At 42.0% G+C, this 26,508-nt stretch overlaps 1 protein-coding gene across 1 annotated transcript in view; it reads right to left on the bottom strand.

Moving 5' to 3' along the window:
• The window catches only part of cog6 (component of oligomeric golgi complex 6), a 216,735-nt gene extending 203,234 nt beyond the window's left edge, over positions 1-13,501 (bottom strand). Inside the window, exon 1 of the mRNA XM_039745832.1 lies at positions 13,331-13,501. Coding sequence (XP_039601766.1) covers positions 13,331-13,471 — 141 coding nt within the window. The 5' untranslated portion in view covers positions 13,472-13,501. The remainder of the gene's footprint in view (positions 1-13,330) is intronic.
• Between the last annotated feature and the right edge of the window lie 13,007 nt (positions 13,502-26,508).

The raw sequence follows: 26,508 nt of genomic DNA, 5'->3' as shown, positions 1-26,508 counted from the left end.
AAAACCTGACCCCTCAAATGGATAAAATGCTCTGAAAAATAAGAAGGAAGGAAGCCTGTAATCATTGAGAGGTATGAGATCGCCCACCACTGCAATTCCTGCTCAAGAGTGGAACCCTGAAGTGGACTAAGAAGGTTTAATAATTTGTGAATGTATAGCATGAACCGTCACAGCCTGCTAAAGAAAAATTAACAAATAGTGCATAAAAAAGAAATATATCTAGTAAAAACTGCAAAAAAATAATAATAAAAATAATTCCCACCCATTCATTATAAACCCCCCTCAGTCGAGTTACTAGACCTTGTCCTGGTAGTACTGCACTGGCAAAGACCAAACAATCCATCCATGTCCGCACTTCCAAACACTTACTACACGAAGCCTAGAGAAGAACCCATAGACTGATGTGTACAATGTTTGACAAGGCACTTCCTGTGAAAGCAATATAATGATCGACTGACTAAAGGAAAAATTAAAGTGAGTAGAGACAAATGCCTGTATCCATATTTGCATACTGTACCTATCAGTGGGACCACACAGAAATTCTATAATAAGAACCTTAAATAATTCAATATTCACTTCTAAATTAGATTTAACAGGTACTTTACCGTGTGTATGTAAATTCTTTGGTAGACTATAGTCATAGACTATAGTATGCTCACACTGCTTCTTAATTCATGTACTTTTTGCTAAAAACGGGATGGTCATAGAACACTTACTATGGTTATATATTGAATTCATCCATTTATATTAATTTTCAAGTAGTCTATATGCTCCTTCTCGAACCGCCACCTTATCGTGGTGGAGGGGTTTACATGTCTCAATGATCCTAGGAGCTCTGTTGTCCAGGGCTTTATGCCCCTGGTAGGGTCAACCAAGGCAAACTGGCCCTAGGTGAGAGATGAGACAAAGAGCGGTTCAACCAAACCTCCTATGAAGAAAAAAAACCTTGAATGACTCTTTCTCTCGTCCGGACGCAGGTCACCGGAGCCCCCGTCTGGATCCAGGCCTGGAGGTGGGGCTCGATGGCGAACGCCTGGTGGCCGGGCCTGCATCCATGGGGCTCGGCTGGGCACAGCCCGAAGAGACAATGTAGGTCCCCCTTCCCATGGGCTCACCACCTGTAGGAGGGGCCAAGGAGGTCGGGTGCAGTGTGAGTTGGTTGGTGGCCAAAGGCGGGGATCTTGGCAGTCCGAGTCTCGGCTACAGAAGCTGGCTCTTGGGACGTGGAATGTCACCTCACTGAAGGGAGCCTGAGCTAGTGCATGAGGTCGAGAGGTTCCTGCTAGATATAGTCGGGCTCACCTCGACGCACAGCTTGGACTCTGGAACCAATCTCCTTGAGAGGGGCTAGACTCTCTACCACTCTGGAGTTGCCCCCGGTGAGAGGCACTGAGCGGGTGTGGGCATACTTATTGCCCCCCAACTTGGAGCCTGTTCATTGGGGTTTACCCTGGTGGACGAGAGGGTAGCCTCCCTCCGCCTTCGGGTGGGGGGATGGATCCTAACTATTTGTGCATATGCGCCTAATGGCAGTTTGGAGTACCCACCCTTTTTGGAGTCTCTGGAGGGGGTGCTAGAGGGTATACCTTCTGGGGACTCCCTCGTACTGCTGGGAGACTTCAATGCTCACATGGGCAATGACAGCGAGACCTGGAAGGACGTGATTGGGAGGAATAGCCCCCTCGATCTGAACCCAAGCAGTGTTTTGTTATTGGACTTCTGTCCATAACGAACACCATGTTCAAGCATAGGGGTGTTCATATGTGCACTTGGCACCTGGACACCCTAGGCCTCAGTTCAATGATCGACTTTGTGGTTGTGTCATTGGACTTGCAGCCACATGTCTTGGACACTCGGGTGAAGAGAGGGGTGAAGCTGTCAACTGATCACCACCTGGTTGTGAGTAGGCTTCGATGGTGGGAAGGATGCCAGTCAGGCCTGGTAGGCCCAAACGTGCTGTGAAGGTCTGCTGGGAACGTCTGGCAGAGTCCCCTGTTAGAATTAGCTTCAACTCACACCTCCGGCAGAACTTCGACCATGTCCCAAGGGAAATGGGGGACATTGAGTCCGAATGGGCCATGTTCCGTGCCTCTATTGTTGAGGCGGTTGACCGGGGCTGTGGCCATAAGGTGGTCGGTGCCTGTCATGGCGGCAATCCCCGAACCCGTTTGTGGACACCGGCGGTGAGGGATGCCGTCAAGCTGAAGAAGGAGTCCTACCAGACCCTTTTGTCCTGTGGGACTCTGGAGGCAGCTAATCGGTACTGACAGGCCAAGCGGAATGCGGCTTCGGTGGTTGCTGAGGCAAAAACTCAGGCATGGGAGGAGTTTGGGGAGGCCATGGAGAATGACTTTCGGACAGCTTCGAGGAGATTCTGGTCCATGCGTCTCAGGAGGGAGAAACAGTGCAGTGTCAACACTGTATATGGTGGGGATGGTGCGCTGCTGACCTTGATTTGGGACGTTGTGGGTCGGTGGAGGGAGTACTTCGAAGACCTCCTCAATCCCACTAACATGCCTTCCAATGAGGAAGCAGAGCCTGGGGACTCGGAGGTGGGCTACCCCAGCTCTAGGACTGAGATCACCGAGGTGGTTAAAAAATTCGTTGGTGGCAGAGCCCCGGGGGTGGATGAGATATGCCTGGAGTTCCTCAAGGCTCTGGATGTTGTAGGACTGTCTTGGTTGACACGTCTTTGCAACATTGCATGGACATAGTGGACAGTGCCTCTGGATTGGCAGACCAGGGTGGTGGCCCCCCTCTTTGAGAAAAGGGACCGGAGGGTGTGTTCCAACTACAGAGGGATCACACTCCTCAGCCTCCCTGGAAAAGTCTATTTGGGGGTTCTGGAGAGGAGGGTCCGTCGGATAGTCGATCCTCAGATTCTGGAGAAACAGTGTGGTTTTCGTCCTGGTCACGGAACAGTGTACCAGCTCTACACCCTTAGCAGGGTCCTGGAGGGTGCATGGGAGTTTTCCCAACCAGTCTACAAGTGTTTTGAGAATTTGGAAAAGGCGTTCGACCGTGTCCCTCGGGGAATCCTGTGGGGGGTGCTCCAGGAGTATGGGGTACCGGACGCCCTGATAAGAGCGGTTCTGTCCCTGTACAACTGGTGTCAGAGCTTGGTCCGCATTGCCGACAGTAAGTCGAACCCATTTCCAGTGAGAGCTGGACTCCGCCAGGGCTGCCCTTTGTCACCAAATCTATTCATAACTTTTATGGACAGAATTTCTAGGCACAGTCAGGGTGTTGAGGGGGTCCGGTTTGGTGGACTCAGGATTGGGTCACTGCCTTTTACAGATGATGTTGTCCTGTTTGCTACATCAGGCCGTGATCTTCAGCTCTCTCTGAATCAGTTCGCAGCTGAGTGTGAAGCGGCTGGTAGTGGAATCAGCACCTCCAAATCCAAGACCATGGTCCTCAGCCGGAAAAGGGTGGAATTCCCCCTTAGGGTTGGGAGCGAGATCCTGCCCCAAGTGGAGGAGTTCAAGTATCTCGGGGTCTTGTTCACGAGTGAGGGAAGAAAGGAGCATGAGATCGACAGGCAGGCAGATCGGTGCGGCATCCGCAGTGCTGCGGGCTCTGCATCAGTCTGTCGTGGTGAAAAAGGAGCCGAGCCGTAAGGCAAGCTCTCAATTTACCAGTCGATCTACGTTCCTACACTCACCTATGGTCATGGGCTATGAGTAGTGACCGAAAGAACAAGATCGTGAATACAAGCGGCTGAAATGAGTTTCCTCCGCAGGGTGTCTGGGCTTTCCCTTAAAGATAGGGTGAGAAGCTCAGATGAGGAGGCTCAGGCATCTGACCAGGATACCTCCTGGACGCCTCCCTGGCGAGATGTTCCGGGCACGTCCAACCGGGAGGAGGCCCCGGGGAAGACCCAGGACATGCTGGAGGGACTATGTCTCCCGGCTGCCCTGGGAACGCCTCGGGATTACCCCGGAAGAGCTAGAAGAAGTGGCCGGGGAGAGGGAAGTCTGGGCATCCTTGAACAAGCTGCTGCCCCCGCGACCCAACCTCGGATAAGCGGAAAAGGATGGATGGATGGAAGTAGTCTATATGAACAGTTTATAAAGCCTTCTATCCGTCTTATGGAATTTTTAGCTTTTCACAGTAAGGACCTCGGTTCCATCCCGAGAAAGCAAGTTGCCTGTCCGTTTCTGTTTGTTTGCAGTTGCAGTTTGTAGCGGTTAGTTCAACTTAGGTTACATGGCATTTCAACATTTTCCTTGGGAATGGAGGTTGTACAGGAGCAAAAAAATGCATCACTTAAAAATATATTCAAAGTTAATTAGAAGTTAACCAAAATTACACCTTTTATTAGCTAACTAGAAAGATTACAATATGCAAACTTTCAGGCAACATGTCTAACCCCAACAACTCACTACATCTATAATGGCTAACATGATACAACACCCTAGTACTACAGACGTCAAGGTTAATAACATTTTGCATGCATATTACTGTTTTAGAAACTTAAAATCTAAACTTCAATGCCTTTCAAAAGTTCCATCAAGAAACGGTGTTGTAAAAGAGCACAAAACCAAAACCAAAACCATGCTATCTCAGCTAAATGGTGCATCTGATAATAAGTAATGAATGATTGGACATCCAGGTGTTTCTCACATGGGCAGCTGGTTCTGGTGTGTCTTCAGGTCAGCAGCAGTAAGAATCAGTTTACATGTGTCTTGAAGGAACCCTTAGCGTGATTCCAAATACTCCAACATTACTGTCCATGCTCCTATTATCACTCTCTGTTTATATTTACAAAGTCTTGCAATGAGTAAGCATGATCAATGGATGTGATTATAGATAAAAGATCTTCAATAACAAAATCATTTTTTTTTGAAAAGGGACAAGAAGTATCATAAGAGATATGATGATGAGTATGCTAATAATTTAAAGCTACAGAGAGGTAGTATAGAAGACAGATAGTACACCTGCATTTCAGCCAGCAATGATAAAGGGATCAATATTTAAAAAACACAAATATTTGTTTTCTTGCCTTACCCCAATAAATATATGTACTCCCAGGCAATGCTCGATACTTCAGGTAGTTTATAAACAAATGCTTAATAAATATCATCAAATTCAAAATTCTAACATTAAAATACTGTATTAGGTTCACATGAACAAACATACATTTAAATTATTCTATATAATTTCATTCACAACAACTCTTTAAATCTACCTTTATAAAAAGTCACTTTGTCAAGTTTCTGATGTTTACTGCCGAGAGATTTATGTTTGCATTTCTACATTAAAAAACATTAGCTGATTAATAACACTAAAGGAAAAATGGTTTCAGCTGTCTAATCCATTATTTCAGAATATTTTCCAAGGCATGTCACACAAGTTATCAGACATTTTCTATTACTTATGTCTCTGGACTCATCCAGAGATTGCCATTGGAAAAAAGTCTGTCCTGTCATATGCCATCCATCAACATACGTTCAATTGAAGGCCATGTCTCATTTGCTCCCCTATGCCATATGTGCATTGACAGTTATGTCAGTTTAGTTGCAGTATTAACTAGAACTCTTTTGTCTTTAAAAACCCAAATTCATTTTAAAAGCACTCCTAAGTATTTAAGAAATAATCACACATATTTAAATATATACATATATAAATTTACATTTAAGATTATTATATATTAATATATACGCACACACACACGCACACTGTAGGGCGGCATGGCGGCGCAGTGGTAGCGCTGCTGCCTCGCAGTTAGGAGACCCAGGTTCACTTCCCGGGTCCTCTCTGCGTGGAGTTTCTCCCCGTGTCTGCGTGGGTTTCCCCCGGGCGCTCTGGTTTCCTCCCATAGTCCAAAGACAAGCAGGTTAGGTGGATTGGCGATTCTAAATCGGGCTTGGTGTGTGGGTGTGTTTGTGTATGTCCTGCAGTGGGTTAGCACCCTGCCCGGGATTGGTTCCTGCCTTGTGCCCTGTGTTGGCTGGGATTGGTTCCAGCAGACCCCCGTGATCCTGTGTTCGGATTCAGCGGGCTGGAAAATGGATGTATGGATGGATACACACTGTATATATTTAGAAGCATGTGCATGGCATTTTTGATAGTTTGTTACTCTAGTCTGAGGTGATGGAGAGCACCTTCTGCAAATTGTTGTCATACATGTCCTGTATGGATAGAAGCCTGGCTCCAATAATGAACTGGGTTATTTTGAACTACCTGCAGTAGGATCTTATGGTCTGCCACAATACAGCTGCCATTCCAGATTGTGATGCAGGTAATCAGCATACACTCTACTGTAAAACTGAGTAAGGGTCCAGAATGACAAATTGACATACCCTAGACTCTTGAGTCTTCTTAACAAGACAGGTGGTGTCTAGGGACCATGACAGCTGTTCAGTAATGTGGAGCAATAACAACTTAAAGAAATATATTAATCACTAGTGCTACTCTGACACAGGTCCAGTGACTATTTCAGGTGCATACATCATTTGTGTAGATTCTGCACAAGTGTCAGTGTGGTTGTAGGCGGATGCAAACATGACATTTGGCAAAAATTCAGCTAAGGAGACCAAACTGGAATGGTATGCCTATATGCTGCCACATGCTACATATAAAGGTGGATCTGTACTTGACAGCCCCATCAATAGCCTACAGTTACAGCGAAATCATAATCTTACAAAAGAAGATGCATCAACCATAAACAAACAAAAATATTTTAGGTCTCTGAAATAAACCAATATGTACAAAAAAATGATGCACTTTAAACACTGACCTATGAATTGTCCTTACTGAGCATTCCAGCTTGCGCAGAGAATGTAATATCATCAACCATTCAATGAGCAACCTCAGTTAGTTTTTATAATAAGAAGCCAACAATAAAGACTTTTTGGAAGACAGAAGGAAAAGGAGCATCTATACTAATAAAAGGCAAAGCCCTTCCTCCCTCACTCACTCACTGACTCACTCACTACTAATTCTCCAACTTCCAGTGTGGGTGGAAGGCTGAAATTTGGCAGGTTCATTCCTTACAGCTTCCTTACAAAAGTTGGGCAGGTTTTATATCAAAATTCTACGCGTAATGGTCATAACTGGAAGCGGTTTTTCTCCATTTACTGTAATGGAGATGAGCTTCAACGCCATGGGGGCGGAGTTTCGTGTGACATCATCACGCCTCCCGTAATCACGCGGTACATAGAAAACCAGGAAGACCTCAAAAAAGCGCTGAAGAAAACATGCATTATATAATTGAGAAGGCAGCGAAACAATAAGAAGCGAGCGAGTGACATATACAACCATATTCATGAGTTCTGCTACTTCGGAAACAAAGCACGATGTAAACCTACACTTTAAATTAATTTCATAGACAGGCTGCCGCTGGCGTTTTTAATTTAGTGCCTGCCCATATAAGGCCGTCCGTCAGCGGCAATCCAATAGCAAACTCCCACTAAATATTCACGGGTGAAGGACTGTGCTTATGGAGAGGAAGATGAGATGGTCAGGGTGGTGTTTGACACAAACTCAGCGAAACTTGGAGAGAACGTTTAAAGTGCCAGGACTAAGGTAACATTAAATACAGCCATGGACATAGCGCGAGATGGCACCAGCACAGCTGGGAACCTTCGATGCATGTACACCGAGTGGCTCACGTGAACTGACGCAGTGCACAGATAAAAGCAACAGTTCCAAAGAGCTGAACAAAACCGAATTACACAATTGAAAAGGCAGCAAAAATATGAAGCGTCTGATACATACAAGCATATTCATAAATCCAACTACTGCGGAAACAAAGCACACGTTGGAAAAAGTCAATGTCCCGCTAAAGGAAGACAGTGTAAAAAACCCGTGCATGCAGTGTGTCAGGTCTCAGATAAAGAAGAAGACGAGCTGTTTATTGATGCAGTAAGAAACGAATCGATGAATGAAACCTGTTATCTTTACAACGATTGACAAACACGGAATGTAACTTGAACACAACACATCCTACAAATACGAACCTGATTGAAAGAAATAATGATAATCAAATCCTTGATGACAGCAACACTCAGTAACACTCACAAAACAAATACTGTATATTGACAGTCCTGTTACGTTATTTTTAAAATGTTCCCTTTAATTTTTCTAGCTTTTTTAACACTACTACTTCTCCGATCGATATATATATATATATATATATATATATATATATATATATATATATATATATATATATATATATATATATATATATATATATATATATATATATATATATATATATATATATATATATATATATATATATATATATATATATATATATATATATATATATATATCCCGATCTACATACTCGAATAATGGATACTTTATTCGCCATCAATGATTGTTTTGGTAAAGCCATGCTCAGTGTATTCATTAGATGAACGGTAAAAAAGTAAGAGCGAGGGGAGGATGACTTATTGAGGCATGCAGGCTGTAGTGCTGTCAACTCTATCTGAATTGCGCGATCACATTTGAAAAAATATATCTTTTCAAGTTCTATTTAGTCCATATGTGTCAAACACAAGGGCCGCGGGCCACATCCGGCCCGCGAGATCATTTTAAATACTGTATTATTATTGTTATTAATGGCCCGGGTATATGAAGCGCTGGTAACACAATAAACTACAGATCCCATAATGCAGCGCTTCAGCTGCCTTGCCGAACACTTACCGCGTTAATCAAGTGTAGCTTATGATGCTGCAAGTTATTGCGAAGCTAGCTCACACAATGCTGAAGAGAAAAGTTGATTCTGAAAATAGAGCCTTTAAAAACTGATGGGAGGCTGAGTATATGTTTACTGAACCCGTGAGTCTCATTTGTGGAGCTAATGTGGCTGTAATTACAGAATTTAATCTAAGACGTCACTATGAGACAAAACATCAGGGTAACCTGAATGCAATGCAGAAGATACAGAAAGCAGAATAATTAAATAAGAATCTGACACTTCAGCGGACGTTTTAACCCATGCACAATCACAAAGTGATTTCAAGTGAAGCTGCTTTTATGGGAGACACAAATGCACCAGTGCAATTTGCCCCACTTTCCCTGTTGCCAAGTAATGTTAAACCAAGTCGTCACTACGGTGTTCCCAAATACGCACTTTGCTGATAAACTGAGCGCACTGAGTTTGCACGGCGCTTTGGTGACTTTGAAGAACAAAAAAAGTCCGTCTACATGCGGCTCGAACCTTGTGCATGTTTGGTAGCACATATCTGTGTGAGAAGCTCTTCTCAGTGATAAAGACTAACAAAACAGCACACAGGAGTCGCCTCACTGATGAGCACCTGCAATCCATCCTGAGAATCTCCACAACACAGAACCTCACACCAAACAGAAACGAACTTGTGGCCAAAAAAAGATGCCAGGCGTCCAGCTCTAAAATGACATATGAGCAAAGACAACTGAATGATTTGATTTGTTATTGCTGAAAGGAACACATTTTATTTATATTTCCAGGTTTTGTTATGCAGCATGTTCATATTTGAATTTGTATAATTTTGACAGGATATATTTTTATGGAGAGCAAAATCTTTTGGGATATTTAAAATCTAAGTTTATTTTTTATTTAAAATTACATAAGAGTAAAGAAATTTGAATGTTTGTTCTTTTAACGTTTACTTTATTTCTAACTTGTATAATTTAGACAGGATATATTTTTATGGAGAGCAAAATATTATGTTGTTTAAGGTTTGAGTTGATTTATTCACGAATAATATTCCTGTCTGTTTTTACCATTCCTACCAAAGATATTTCTGTCGACTAAATAAAATTTCCTTCTATTTAAAATTTAAATAGAACTTGAACAAATACGATAGTTCATAATATCCACGCAGACTTGCACGTAAGAGCGGGAGTCATCCGTTTTAACAAGCAGCGTATTGCACTGATACGAAATAGTTGTGTGTGTATATATATATATATATATATATATATATATATATATATATATATATATATATATATATATATATATATATATATATATATATATATATGTATATATATATATATATATATATATATATGTATATATATATGTATATATATATATATATATATGACAGCAACACTCATCACTCACAACAGTGACAAAACAATTACATTGACAATCATGTTACGTTATTTTCAGAATGTTTCCTTTTCTTTTTCATTGCTTCTTTAACACACTACTTCTCCGCTGCGAAGCGCGGGTATTAGCTAGTCATCAATAAATTTGTGGATGGAAGTAAACAACAGATTAATTTTGCCAAGTTTTGATGAAGATTTGTGTATATATAAAATGCAAATTTCACTCATTCACGCATCAACAAAAACACCATATCTGAAGTATAACTGAAATTTGGCAGGATAATACATCTTGGACAGTATTTATCCGAAAAGGAAAGACATTTCGATACTCATTATTTCAAGTTAAAAACAGCACAAAAAAAACAAAAACTCTAAGTACCCAAAAATCAAAAAAATGGTTTGACTGATTTGACTGAAATTTGGTGATTTTATAGAAAAAAGAAAATTAGCTCACAAGTGTTTATTTGTTGATAATAATACTGTAGGACTGGCTATACTAATGCACTGTAAATATGCTTGAAGCAGCACTGAGATTGGGCTTCCTCGTTATTGCAAATGAACGCCTGGGCAGAGTACACACACATCAGCACTGACCAATAGGGGAGATGGACGAATGAAGAAGGGGAAGTGTCTTGGAGAGGGAAAAAGAGGCGGGGTCATGTTTAGCATGCAGTGTGAGCTGAGAATAAGAAGGAATATTCAGCAAAGCTCAAGGAAACTGTGGTTAGCAGGCACACTATAAAGCTCCAGTGGGGGTGCCATGCATGGTGGTAATAAGCATAGGTGATGCTTTAGCAGACCCAAAATTGTAGAGGGAAAGAAATAGAGGAGAAAGTGGCTTCCACAGATAAGCCGGGAGCAACAGCATCCCTTGCTCAGTTTAAACCCTGACGAAGCTTAGTTACAGGGTCCTCCATTCCTGGAACAGAAAGGGGGTGGACACTGTGCATATAGTTCACAATATTATTTTGTTCCACCCATTCTATTCTGCACAATCCTTACTTTTCTCACGTTTTCAATCTCAATACTACATGAAAAGTTATTCTCTTGGCTGTCTGATCTTGAGACTCCCTGTCATTAAGTGAATGACATCAACTTATAATTCTGTTTTGCAAAGACCAGCAACAAAAAGCAACATCATTCAGTAGGCAGAAACTGATCTACTGCAAGAATGTTACTCATGTGCAACTGTATATAGCATGTTCAAGAATTAGGAGCCCCTGTCAACTAATAATATTAGCCCCTGGTAAAAACACTACAATGTATGCATAAAAATACTTACTTAGGTTATATAGTACATCCATTTAACCAGCAGCAACAGTCTATAAACGAATCCCATTGAATTTCCACCTGCACAAGCATATCCAGAGGAGACTTATTCTGACTTTGAATTAAATCCATATTTAATAATGCATTCAGTCTAGTTTATCATTTAGTTTTATGCTGATGTGTCTGTGTCTCCCATGCTACTTCACTTATTACTGCTGTTGCAGTACTAGTGCTTGGTTTTGCGTAACAAAAAATAAAGTACTACAAATACATATTTTAAGCAAAAGGTCTTGTTATTCCAAATAGTGCAAATATTTTCTACAAGTGAAAAATGAAAGGAATTTTTAAAAAAAGTACAAATTTTTTATAACCCCGCCACTCAACCCAGATAGCGCTTCTCCATTCACTCTGCGCTGACACTTTCCATCCATCCATTATCCAACCCGCTATATCATAACTACAGGGTCACGGGGGTCTGCTGGAGCCAAACCCAGCAAACTCAGGGTACAAGGCAGGACATAAACCCTGGACCGGGCGCCAGACCACTTTCCATGTTATACTTAAAGACATTTGAAACTTTGTGACAGAAGTAACGATTCAAAAGTAATTAAAACTCAAATTTTATGTATTCTTGTTTTGTTAAAAAAAAAAAAAAATGTAAAAAATGATAAAGGTTTTTCTCTTGCTTGTGGTGGAGATATAACACGAGTCCCCAAAAAAAACCTGCAAAAGAAGCCACGCCACGCTGATTCTCAAACTCGGTTCTGGGGACCTTCTAAGGTTGTAAGTTTTTATGCCAACCAGATTCATAATCACGGATAACAATTGATAATAATTGATATTTAATTAGTTGGTTATTTTTTTATCTTCTCTTATTCAGTACTCAGAAAAGCACAGGAGTATGATTTTGTTTGAAGCAGCTTTAAATGCTTAACTCTCTTTTGTTGGTTTCCTATTACCTTGCCCTTTTTCTTTGCAGTTTTCTCTCTTCAGTGTATCTTAATAATGACAATTAAAAACAAGCAGAGCAGGCAAACAACACCAAATCGCTAAAGGCTGCAACTACTTTAGTGTCAGACCCAATAATTAGTAAATATTGAATTAAACCAGAGCACCTGGCAAGCACAATCAAAACCAAGATGAATTATTGTTAAAAACTGAGAAAGAAATACATTGCTCCATTAAAAGTGATTAGTACATTTTAATTATAATAAAAATATATATTACCAAACTTTGTAATTGTCATTTCTACATTGTCTCCAAAACACAGAAGATGGGAGACAACAGCTCAGTTAATTAAGTCAGGGTTGGTTGGAACGAAAACATACAGCCACGGGGGTCTCCAGGACTGAGTTTGGGAACCACTGACATAGAGGACCACGTTTTCGTACAACAGGATGAAAACAGGTTAACGCTAATCCCATGCTAAAAACCAAATATCATCACTAAGATATTTAGCGGCAAGGCTTCACTAACAAACCTCGTCTTAGGTACCATGAAGGTTGTGAATTGATTTTCCCGGCGTTCACAGCGTTATTTCCTATATTGCAGGGTGGAAAAGTTTTTTTTGTTTTTTAGTAAGGATCATAAATATTACATTTTATAAACAGGAACGAGTTAACTTAAATTAAATTATGGTCAATTCCAGGCAGTTAAAGACACAACATCTCGGCTCCATAAACTTTATCGGGTGTTACGTAATCAGTGTCAGTCAGATTTTATAGCAATTCAGTTCGTGCATCCTGAAGACTGATGCCAATCATAAATGATCAATGAAAAGTAATGTCATTCATCACACGAATAGTAATCAATATTCTTCGTCAGTCACAAAATCTCATTAAGACTCATGGCACTTTTAAAAACAATTCCGCAAACATGAATGGTTAAGAAACTTTTGGACGTGCTGAAGACACACAAATCACGATAAAAAGTAAATACCGGTATGTCAGTTTAATTATCCGTCAGGTGAGCCTACAAAATAAGTCAATAATTCCTTCCCCACCTTGTCATTGTCGAGACGCGTTTCAAGTATTTTATTCAGTTTCCTTGAAAGCGGATTCTGCTGCTGACTGGCGCCACTGTTGCCAGCATTTTTATTTCCATTCGAAGCCTCTACAGTAACATCAACTTTGGTGTCAGCCATGACTGACAACTCAAACAGGACGCCCTTTGGTCCGACTGTCTATGCGCTCCGGGTAGAAACACAAAGCCATGATTGATAACTCAAACTGGACGCTCCTTGGTACGACTGTCTATACGCTCCGGGTAGAAACACAAAGCACGCGCATGCGCGAACACCCGTGCGCTTCAGAGCCGAGAATTCATGACACCGTAAGGCTTCCTTGGTGTACACTGTAATTTTTTTTATTATTAATGTTTGTTTCTTGTACTTCAAAATTAGATAATAAAAAAAATGTATTTAAAATTAATGGAATTTAAGCAACTTGTCCAAGCTGTTTTGTAAGAAACTGATGCATGTCCATAAAGACAAATATGGAATGCAATTTGGGCAAAGGTGAGAGATATCAAAATCTGCTACTTCAGTTTACTGCGCGGAATGATGTGAAAAGTAGCAGTTTCTTATGTCTCTGACTATACACTGGTCAACTAACAGAACTGTTATTCCAAAATCAAACACATACAGTCTCTCAGTGCTGCCACACTTCAAGAAGGTAACATTAAAATTATAGTTCCCAAAAATCATTTTAAAGTTGTCTTTTATCAGTATTATTTCCAAATGTGCCCTCTTTCTTTAGATTTCTATTTTGTTTCCTGACCCAACACATTTCCCATTACCCTGAAGCAGCAAAATGTGATAGAAAGCATGAAATGTAATCCAGATCAGTCAGATTTTATGTTCCTTGTTTTTGACACTTGAGGCAGCAAAATGGGACAGGGCAGCAAATATATGAAAGAATACTGCAGCACTTTTGGAGGAACGCAGAGCTGAACTTCACCTGCTGTAGGTATGCAGCGAAATTAAAAACTGCTAATGGGCACAGTAGTGCAGAGTAATCTTACATATTAATATTATAATGTGTTCATTATAATAAGTTGAATGTTAAAATCTGTGCTTTTGTATTAATTATCCATCCATCCATTTTTCAATCCTAATTATGCAGAGCAGGGTTGCGGGAGCCTATCCTTGCAAATGTAAGGTGCAAGTAATAAACAATCCCTGGATAGGGGGGGGCAGCCTATCACAGGGTGAACACACATATCAGGACCAATATTGCATTGCTAGCCCACCTAACCTGTATATGTTTGGACTGTGGGTGGAAACTAGAGCATCTGGAGAAAATCCACATTCTTTTTGACACAGGAGACAGCTGAAGGGCTCTAGTGACTGTAATTCTACCACAGCTCCAGGGGTTGGCGCTGTGTTCTAATACCCTTTTCTCTTCTTCCCTCTGCAGGCTGAATGATTGAAAAACTGAAAGTACTGCCTCCTTGTGACAATTTAGTTCTGCAATAATTGTGTGTAATTTGTTTATTTTTTCACAACCAGTTACTATATATGGGGTGACTAGGCTAGTACCCCAACTCTTTATTGCTGTTATCTGTTTCCCTTACTATACACTCACCTAAAGGATTATTAGGAACACCTGTTCAATTTCTCATTAATGCAATTATCTAATCAACCAATCACATGGCAGTTGCTTCAATGCATTTAGGGGTGTGGTCCTGGTCAAGACAATCTCCTGAACTCCAAACTGAATGTCAGAATGGGAAAGAAAGGTGATTTAAGCAATTCTGAGCGTGGCATGGTTGTTGGTGCCAGACGGGCCGGTCTGAGTATTTCACAGTCTGCTCAGTTACTGGGATTTTCACGTACAACCATTTCTAGGGTTTATAAAGAATGGTGTGAAAAGGGAAAACATCCAGTATGCGGCAGTCCTGTGGGCGAAAATGCCTTGTTGATGCTAGAGGTCAGTGGAGAATGGGCCGACTGATTCAAGCTGATAGAAGAGCAACTTTGACTGAAATAACCACTCGTTACAACCGAGGTATCTAGCAAAGCATTTGTGAAGCCACAACACGCACAACCTTGAGGCGGATGGGCTACAACAGCAGAAGACCCCACCGGGTACCACTCATCTCCACTACCAATAGGAAAAATAGGCTACAATTTGCATGAGCTCACCAAAATTGGACAATGTTGCCTGGTCTGATGAGTCTTGATTTCTGTTGAGACATTCAAATGGTAGAGTCAGAATTTGGCTGAAACAGAATGAGAACATGGATCCATCATGCCTTGTTACCACTGTGCAGGCTGGTGGTGGTGGTGTAATGGTGTGGGGAGTGTTTTCTTGGCACACTTTAGGCCCCTTAGTGCCAATTGGGCATCGTTTAAATGCCACGGGCTACCTGAGCATTGTTTCTGACCATGTCCATCCCTTCATGACCACCATGTACCCATCCTCTGATGGCTACTTCCAGCAGGATAATGCACCATGTTACAAAGCTCGAATCATTTCAAACTGGTTTCTTGAACATGACAATGAGTTCACTGTACTAAAATGGCCCCCACAGTCACCAGATCTCAACCCAATAAAGCACCTTTGGGATGTGGTGGAACGGGAGCTTCATGCCCTGGATGTGCATCCCACAAATCCCCATCAACTGCAAGATGCTCTCCTATCAATATGGGCCAACATTTCTAAAGAATGCTTTCAGCACCTTGTTGAATCAATGCCACGTAGAATTAAGGCAGTTCTGAAGGCGAAAGGGGGTCAAACACCGTATTAGTATGGTGTTCCTAATAATCCTTTAGATGAGTGTATATATATAATATACTGTATATATACTGTTGTGAACGCTGGCCCCGGCACAGACAGACGGACCTCATATTGTCACCACACACCATTTATTTACAATATTATTTACAAAGTTTGTGCTCACGTGCAGCCCCAGTGCCTTCTCGCACCGATCTCCCCAAGTCCAGGCCCACAGTCTCTTGTGCCTTCCTGGCCGCCTCCCGTCCTCTCTCTCCAGTTCAGTCTGCTTCCTCCCGACTTCCACCCCTCACTGGAGGGAGGCGGCCCCTTATATAACGCTCCCGGATGAGCCCCAGGTGTTCCCAGTATCCGCTCCTTGGCCACGCCCCAGCGTGGCGGAAGTGTCGACTGTCCTCCTGGCAGCTCTCCGGGCGCCACATAAAGTCTTCCCCCCGGCACTTCCTGGTGTGGCGGAAGTGCCGGTTCCCGGGATAATTAGGCACTGGGGCGCCGCCTGGCGGTGGCCACGGGTCCCTGCAGGGCTGGGCTTCCATGCCCTGTACCCGAGGCCCCTGCCCAACCAGGACGGACGCCCCACTCTGTCTGGAGGAGGCACTCGCCCTCCTCTTGTCCTCCAAGGCGTCCCGGCCGGGCTCCAGCCCCAGCCGCGGACCGTACGGGATAAACCGGCATCGGAGCGCCGCCTGGCGGTGACCACGGGCCCCTACAGGGTAGGGCTTCCATGCCCTCGACCCGTGGCTCCCAACAGAACCAGGACGGACGCCCCCTCGCGGTGTGGAGGAGGCACAAGCCCTCCTCACGTCCTCCAAGCGCCCCGGCTGGGCTCCAGCTCCGGCCGGGCGACTGCACGGGATAAACCGGCATCGGGGCGCCGCCTGGCGGTAACCACGGGCCCCTACAGGGTAGGGCTTCCATGCCCTCGACCCGTGGCTCCCAACAGAACCAGGACGGACGCCCCCTCGCGGTGTGGAGGAGGCACAAGCCCTCCTCACGTCCTCCAAGCGTCCGGCTGGGCTCCAGCTCCGCCGGCGACTGCGGGATAAACCGGCATCGGGGCGCCGCCTGGCGGTAACCACGGGCCCCTACAGGGTAGGGCTTCCATGCCCTCGACCCGTGGCTCCCAACAGAACCAGGACGGACGCCCCCTTGCGGTCTGGAGGAGGCACATGCCCTCCTCTCGTCCTCCTGGGCGTCCCGGCCGAGGACCACACTGTATATATTTATAGTAAAATATAGAGACACAAGAAAGCATAAAGATTTGGGGATTCCACCCCATATTCTTGTCACACAAGCAGAAATAGAGCAATGCACAGGTCTTTCCAAGACTGAGCTCAAGACAGAACTGATGAAAGGTATTACTTGGCTGATATATATACAACAGACAGGAAGAGGCCAGTTTAAGAAGTGTTGTATAATGAAGAGTGGAATCTTGGGAACTGGATGTGGAAATGGTGTCATGGTGTGGTGGGATCTTGTGGGATGGAAGAGGAAGTGATGGCATTAGAACATTAGAACACTCTAGATGAGAACAGGCCATTCAGCCAAACAAAGCTTGCCAGTCCAATCCACTTATTTCTTCCATAAAACATCAAGTAGAGTTTTGAAATTCCCTAAAGTCTTACTGACTATCACACTACTTGGTAGCTTATTCCAAGTGTCTGTCATTCTTTGTATAAAGAAAAACTTCCTAATTTTTGTGCGAAATTTACCCTTCACAAGTTTCCAACTGTGTCCCTCTGTTCTTGATGAACTCATTTTAAAATAACAGTCTCGATCCACTGTACTAATTCCCTTCATAATTTTAAACACTTCAATCATGTCACCTCCTAATCTTCTTTTGCTTAAACTGTAAAGGCTGAGCTCTTTTAATCCTTCCTCATAACTCAACCCCTGTAGCCTTGGAATCAGCCAAGTCGCTCTTCTCTGGACCTTTTCTAGCACTGCTATGTCCTTTTAGTAGCCTGAAGACCAAAACTACACACAGTACTCAAGATGAGGCCTCACCAGTGCATTATAAAGGTTGAGCAGAACCTCCTTGGACTTGTACTTCACACACCGTGCTATATAACCTAACATTCTGTTAGCCTTCTTAATTTCTGTCGGGAAGTTGATAGCGTAGAGTCCTCTATGACTCCTGAATCCTTCTCATAAACTGTACTCTTGATTTTCCGACCGCCCATTGTGTATTCAAACCTAACATTTTTACTTCCTGTGTATAATACTTTACATTTACTGACATTAAATTTCATCTGCCACAAATCTGCCCAAGCCTATATGCTATCCAAGTCCTTCTGTAATGATATAACAGATTTCAAATTATCTGCTAATACACCTATCTTGGTATCATCTGCAAACTTAACCACCTTGTTACTTATATTCCTATCTAAATCATTTATATATATATATTAAAAATAGCAGCGGCCCTAGCACTGACCCCTGTGGAACACTACTTTTAACATCGGCCAATTCTGAAGAGGTTCATCGCACCATCACTCTCTGCTTCCTGTGTCTGAGCCAATTCTGCACCCATTTAAAAACATCCCACTGAACTCCCACTTTTAATTTGATGCCCAAACTCTCATGTGGCACCTTATCAAATTAGATGCACCTTGTCCATATTTTCTTTTAGGATGGGTTGAATATTATCAAATCTATCACATAACTGTATGATATATTCTAGAACATTGGAGCCTATTTCTCCCATCCCTCTTTTAGGAGGTCCAGAATACCTTGGGGTTCACATCCATACAATAATTCGTAATTAGAGGCTTGAGGGACTTCCATTAAGCAAAAAGAATGAGAGGAAGCAACCCTCAGTTCCCAGTTTCTACCATCGTCACTGACCACCTTGCGTAGCATTTGTTTGATTGAACCTGTTGCCGCCAGAAAGTCTGTGGGACTAACAAAGTGACCTCACCGCTACTCTGTATAAGTCATTATTAATAACAAAGTGGGGTCCATCAGGGAAGATTCATGCATTGACCATTTATGGAGACCATTGCATTTTTCCAAGACTGAGTTCAAGACAGAACTGATGGAAGTTACAACATGGCTGATATACAGTATATATATATATATATATATACAGTATACAGTATATATATATATATATATTTATATATATATATACTAATAAAAGGCAAAGCCCTCACTGACTCACTCACTCACTGACTCATCATTAATTCTCCAACTTCCCGTGTGGGTGGAAGGCTGAAATTTGTCAGGCTCATTCCTTACAACTTACTTACAAAAGTTGGGCAGGTTTCATTTCGAAAATCTACGCGTAATGGTCATAAACTGGAATCTATTTTTCTCCATATACTGTAATGGAGTTGCGCTCGATGGCCGTGGGGGGCGGAGTTTCGTGTGACATCATCACCCCTCTCACATAATCATGTGAACTGACTGTCACCGCGGTACGTAGAAAACAAGGAAGAGCTCCAAAAGCGCTGAAGAATAGATGCATTATACAATAAGAAGCAAGCGAGTGACACATACAAGCATATTCATGAGTGCTGCTACTTCGGAAACAAAGCACAGTGTAAACCTACAGTGTAAATTAAGTTCATAGACAAGTTTAATGAGAGGACGCAGGATATAAACGAGAGTTTTGATCACTTTGTAACTAAGTTAAAATTGCTGGTGAAGGGCTGTGCTTATGCAAATTCCGAGAGACTGTGTTTGTGGGGGATTGACAGTTAAGGCGAGTGGGGGAGTCATGTCATCATCTCCCCTCCCATTAACCTCATTTCGTTCTGAGCTGAGCTCCGCGGCTAACGCAGTCTTGCAGAAGCAACTTCGTCACGCTGCCACCAAATACTCACAGAAAAATCCACAAGTTAATACACACGCTGTCTCTAGAGTTTCTCCACACTGAATGTATTCCTCGCGTCCCCTTTATACCCTCTGATTTCCCATTTCAATTCAGATGCCTCCAATTTCCAGTAAGGCTCTGCTGCGCGATGACAAGTTATAAGTCTCAGGGACAGACCCTACAAAACGATGCCATTGATTTCAGGCAAGATTGCTTTTCTCCTGGACAACTATACTTGCATTCTCAAGAGTGAGCTCGCGGAGCTTTGTCATATTACAACCGGAGTGCAGCCAGAAACTTTTAAGTGCCGGGTCTTACTTAACATTAAATTAAGCCGTGGACATCGCAACATCACACAAGAGAGCAGCTCACGTGAACTTACTGAACGCAGTACGAGTGATCACTTCCATGCATCAAACCTGTTCAAAAAACGCATTACACAATTGACAAGGTGATGGCTTTATATGTCGTTCGTTTATAAAAGAGCAGAGAAAAGCGTTGCGGTGTAAAAAGCGGAGCGGTGTAAAGGCTGTTTCACAAAAAACCAAAATGAGCAGGCAGTCAGCTAAAGAAGAGAATCAATAAATATCTATATAATTGTAATAAATGAGCAAAAAATAACGTGCAAGCCGCGGATTAAATAAAGGAAATGGGTACCTGAACAGTAAAGTAAGTCTTGAATAGCTACACAATAACTATAAGAATCGTAATAAACATACAATAAAACAGTACAGAACCGCGAAGCAAGGAGAAACGATGGCCTTATATGGCGTTCGTTTATAAAGCAGCGGAAAAGCTGTGTGAAGGCAGCTACACAAAAAAACAGCAGAGTGCCACACTCTGAATGTATTCCTGACATCACCGTTATACCCTCTGATCTCCCATTTCAATTGAAATGCCACAAATTTCCAGTAAGGCTCTGCTTCGCAATGACAATTAATAAGTCTCAGGGACACACCCTACAAAAGGTTGCCATTGATTTGAGGTAACATTGCTTTCCTCCTGGACAAAACTATACGTTGCATTCTTAAAAGTAATATATATATACAGTATATACAGTATATATATATATATATATATATATATGTATATACAGTATATATATATATATATATACGTCTGAGGTTCGATTCCCGAGAAGGAGTGCAGTGAGTGTGTACTGCCTGATGAGCCCAGAATTAGGGCTTACACACGTGCGCGCACTGTTTGCATTATTTGACAGTAAAACTATTTCAATATATTCAATATATATATATCAGCGCTTCCCGATTCATTTTACCCTCGCATCCCCTTGGTTTGAGATGAAGTATGAAAAAATATGAGGTTAACGCAGAAAAACAGATCACCAATTGAAGCTTTATGAATAATGGATACTTTATTCGCCATCAATAATTGTTTTGGTAAAGCCATACTCAGTGTAATCCTCCTTCCATGTTATAATTTTTCCGCGACTAGCCATGATTAAATGAACCGTAAAAAAGTAGGAGCGAAGCGAGGGTGACTTATTCAGGTAGGCAGACGACAGCTCAATAGCTCGAATTTGGATATAAGTCGGTTCTATTTATTTGCCAGAAATATCTTTGGTAGGAATGGAAGTTGAATTTAGTCTTTAAATTTCTATGGTGAAGAAAAATTTATGCAATGATGACTAAATTTAACTTACATTCCTACTAAACATATTTCTGTCGACTAAATAAAAATTACTTATATTTAAAATTTAAATAGAACTTGAACAGATACGATAGTTCATAATACCCACACAGCACTAAGTGCACTTAAGAGCAGGAGTCACCCGTTTTAACAAACAGCGTATTGCACTGATACAAAATAGCCTGCCCATTTAATTATTTAGGAATGGATAGATAAATTAAGACTTTTGATTAACACAAAATCTCACGTTGCAAGAGTTGGATGGAAAGTATGCAGTGAGCGCTTATATTGGGATATTTTCCCTGCTACAAATTCAGTGGTATCAGCAATCCCTAGTGGGTATCCTGTGGTGTGGGTGACTTAAATAGGAGTGCTATGCAGTAGGCAGTCCAGTGTTCTGGGGGTAGTGTGTAAGAGTGTGCTGTGTGTTGGATTCTGCTCAGATGCTCTAGTTCTCCCCCCTTATATCTCAAAAACATGGTTTACACTAAGTGGGGATTTTAAATTGGCCTGAGAGAATGAATATGGTGTATTTATAAAGAATGTGGATTTGCCTTGTGATAAAGCAGAGCCCCTACCAAGGAGCTGTGTCCTTGTACCCAGTGCTACCAATATAGTGCCTGATATGTCCAAATTCTTGTAATAATTGGATATTGCCTTGCAAGTTTTCTTAAAATATAGTTAATATACTGCAGGTCACTAATGACCATTTTCTATAGGTAGCAGGTATTTATCATCTGTGTTTTATTCAAGTATACACATTTGATAATATACAGTATTACCACCAAGGCTGTCATAATAAATAATAATGTACATTTTTTGGCAAAACAAAGTCAGTCGGCCATCTTCCAACCCGCTATATCCTAACACAGTGTCACAGGGGTCTGCTGGAACCAATTCCAGTCAAAACAGGGCGCAAAGCAGGAGCAAATCCCTGGGCAGGATGCCAGCCCACCGCAGGACACGCACACACCCACACACCAAGCACACACTAGGGACAATTTAGGATCGCCAATGCACCAAACCTGCATGTCTTTGGACTGTGGGAGGAAACCCATGCAGACACAGGGAGAACATGCAAACTCCATGCAGGAAGGACCCAGGAAGCGAACCCAGGTCTCCTTACTGCGAGGCAGCGCTACCACTGCACCACCATGCTGCCCTGTGTCAAGTTTAGTTCTCTCTTAAACTCCACTTGTAAAAGTTATGTGTAAATACATATTATCCAGAACTTGTAAAATACCATTCAAAAAAACAATACATTTTCAAACTCCTTTAATCCAATTCAAGGTCATCCCTGGATGGAGTCTATCCAGAGCCGCTGCTAGGTTATTTTGCACCCTAGGCCAAGCTTATTAGTGCACCCACCGACTGTTAGGCATCTAACTCTTGCGGCTGGGTCCCCAATTTCCCCCATGATCTCCGCCCCAGCTGAATGCTTCATTCACCTTAATGGTGGCTCTGGCCCTGGGTCTATCACAGAAGCCAGTCCGGCATGCGCTCACCCAGGGCTAATTTAGTGTTGCCAGTTAACCTAACAAGCATGTTTTTGGGAATGTGGGTTGAAAATGTATGAATACTTGGGGGGAACATTTAAACTCTACAAACACAAGCACACGGTGGGATATTTGAGCCCAGGACACTGGATGCTTAAAGCAGTAGTGCTAACCACTATGCTGCTCATAGGTCAAAATATAGAATGATGATAATTCGCAGCTTCTTCTTTAGATTTGATTTCTGTTATATTTGAATTAATTTCCAACCCGTGGCAATTCAACTCTGAGAAAGCTCAGTACATTGTGCAGGTTTTATGCAGTCTTGTGTTTATCATGAAATCCCTTTGGATTTTTTCATTGCATGTAATGGATTGTTGAATTTGCATTTTAATTTCAGATTTACAGCCTTCTGGGAACTCCACCCACTGACATTAATGGATCAGTGAAACAAGGGGCAAGATCAATGATTAAAAGTAAGGTAAATGTCCATTTTCACTTAAAGTCCTTCATTTCTGATGCTTATTATAAATTAGCTGACCGAAACCTAACGTCATATTGCTTTTGGTATTTAATTTATATTAGCAGCTAGAGACCCACTAACTTCCGGAGTTCCATTACAGACATTGAGTGGATCTTAAAGCCTGCTGTTTGTGAAATGTTCGGCTCTTTAAATGCTTCCTTTTTTATTGCCTGTTTTACAAACAGGACATTAGAAAAGCTGAGTACTCTTAATTGTTTGTCTTACAAGGATGAGCTCAAGATCATTGACTTCTGCGTTGATTGATTAACACCGCATTTGCCATTCCACTTTCAATAATGCATGAAGGGGAACATTAGGATCAGATGACATACTGAAAAAAAAAATTGTGATTATGTGCGTCAAGTGATACCTGGGTATGGTCTCTCATGTTAAATGAAATTCCTGGGAGAAGAAAGAGAGAAAGAAAAAAAAAAAGATTAATTCAGCGTTCACTGAGCCAACCTCAAATGCAAGACATTTTAATCATTGCCATGAAGTAATGGCGGGCTGTTATTTCACACCTTACTGCAGACATAAAATTATTTTTCAATTAAGATAAAACACAAAGTTCATAACAGACTGAAGTACAAGACAACCTACAGAAAGTTGGCAAATGGTTGCCAAGGGCAAGAGCACCATCAGGATGGCAATGGGCCGTGTTAAGCAGCCGAATGGATGTAAAAACTCAGACTGCTCAGGGGCAGTGTGACACTCTGATCTACGGTACATTCTCCAAAGATCCTACTCCCACTTGGAAATAAAAAGCTGGCACAAAGGGCAAGATCGCATATTTTAATGATTACATTTACATAGCTTAGAAATAAGCTGAAAGTGGTGTAGGCAGATGCCCTCACACTCACTGGGACTGCTCTAATAAAGAAAAGTGAATTTTAACGTAACCATGTGGAAGAAATTAAAAATTGCTAAGAAACTATAAATAAAATAAACTACAAACTTTTAGACAAGAGGAAAGCGTGCTCATGTGTCTTTACTTTCTCTTCATGGAGAGGGAGCACCCTGTGACAGCACTCTGCTAAGGGATACTACCCCGAATAGAGGTGTCTCAAAATGGTCACAGAGCAAAGACAGAGACTCGTGTTTAGAGACAACTGAATTTGCATGACAGTGCTGAATTAATGCTGACATATCACCTGACATGTACTCTGATACGTTCAAATGCTTACACCAACCCAGCTACACGGGCTAGACAAACCGGTGTGTTTCTTTGCGACGTCCCAAGCCCGGATAAATGGGGAGGGTTACGTCAGGAAGGGCATCCAGTGTAAAATTTTGCCAGATCAATATGTGCACAATGATACAAATTTCCACACTGGTACGAAGGAGGAGCGATTTAACTCTCTTAAGCTTTAGCTTTGGCCAGTAATTGATTGCATAATTTGGTAAACCTCTGAGTTTAATTTCCTTGCCTTTCTCTGCTGTAGGATACTGTCTCAGGATCAAGGTAACTCGAGCACACTCACTTTAAGAAACAAAATAATACAATTTATTGATAAACAAAATGATTATAGAAATATGATAACTGTATATATACTGACATTCGTATAAGACAAGCACGTGTAACCCCCTTGCACGGCCTTTCCTTCTCAAGCAGTGTGCAAGGCTCCGAGTTCTTTAGTTGGCTGTCGCCACCCAATAGCTAAATAGTTACTTTCAACCATTTAGCTCATTTGGCTCGTAACAAATCACACCTTTCACCCAGTTTAAAGAACAGGAATCTTTCTCTTTACTTGAAACCAAGAAACAGACAACCAAACATTTGCATATTATAACTATGTACAGCATGAAAAAAACCACAAGAATGATAAGCTATTTAGAAAACTATACGCCGTCCTTTCAACACTACTGGTGAGCTCACTGTTAGTTCCTATACCCTTTTAGAGCAATTAGTCACTCCACTGGGGGCCCGAAATGTAGCTTGGGTGCATAGTGGCCCATTCACTTGAACTTTACCTCAAGCCACATAAATCAAACAAATAATAACAAAAACACACACACAGACATTGGGTGGATGAACTCTTCCTCCATGTGTCCCTCCTTTGGCCTTTCATCTCACTCCTGTCTGGTATCGGGAAAAACTCACCAGCAGGTTGGAGTCATATCCTACTGACTTTCTCCTCGTTGATTTACTGCACATTCTGTTCACCCTTGCTGGACACCTTCTATCTGATAGTGCCTCTTTGGGAATGGCATTCACTTTCCCACACTAAATCCTTTAACAACTTTGGTTTTCTCCTCCTCTCTCTCTCTGCACACCAGCTTTTTGCCGTACTTTTCTTTTTTTTTTCCTTTTTCTTTTCTATGTTTCAATATATTATAGATTTAACATCCCCGTCAGTATTATGCTGCCACTTCTCTTCTACTAGTTTAGTGTTTTGTTAAAGCTGTCTTCTTATAGCTGTGTCTCACGTCAGCGTTCCGCTAAAGTTATCTTTTCTCTCTTAACGCCGTTCAACTCCCCCTCCCCTCTTTTTATTCCGTGTTCCTCCAGTCCTCCCTTTTTCCTCCAATCCCATCCCTGTATCTACCTGACACAGCCTGAGGATGGACCAATGAGGGAGCACTAACACGTATTAATCTAAGCTTTATGCCCTGCTCTGTTTAGGGTTACAATTCACAACCACACTTATTTTAATTATGATATTAACTTTATTAACAAAATACATTCTGCAGAATCTACCCTGGTTACGCACGTAATATAGAGAGGCTGGCTTAAGGGCTCTAGTAATTGCAATACCCCAGCGGTCCAAGGGTTGGCACTGTGTAATAATGTCTCTTCTCTTCCTCCCCCTTCAGACCAGATGATTGACAGCTTTACCACCACTGACTTCGCTTCCGGTGTCCATCCACCTGGACCAACCTCTTCCTGCTGGAAGTCCTCAAAGCCGGAACACCCGCCATCTTAGTTCAGTTCACTTTCTGAAATTTTTAAGTACTTTCTTG

This window comes from Polypterus senegalus, chromosome 2 (assembly GCF_016835505.1).
Source record: "Polypterus senegalus isolate Bchr_013 chromosome 2, ASM1683550v1, whole genome shotgun sequence".
NCBI lineage: Eukaryota > Metazoa > Chordata > Cladistia > Polypteriformes > Polypteridae > Polypterus > Polypterus senegalus.
Note: the sequence above shows the minus strand (reverse complement) of the source record. Positions and strands in the feature narration are given on the sequence as shown.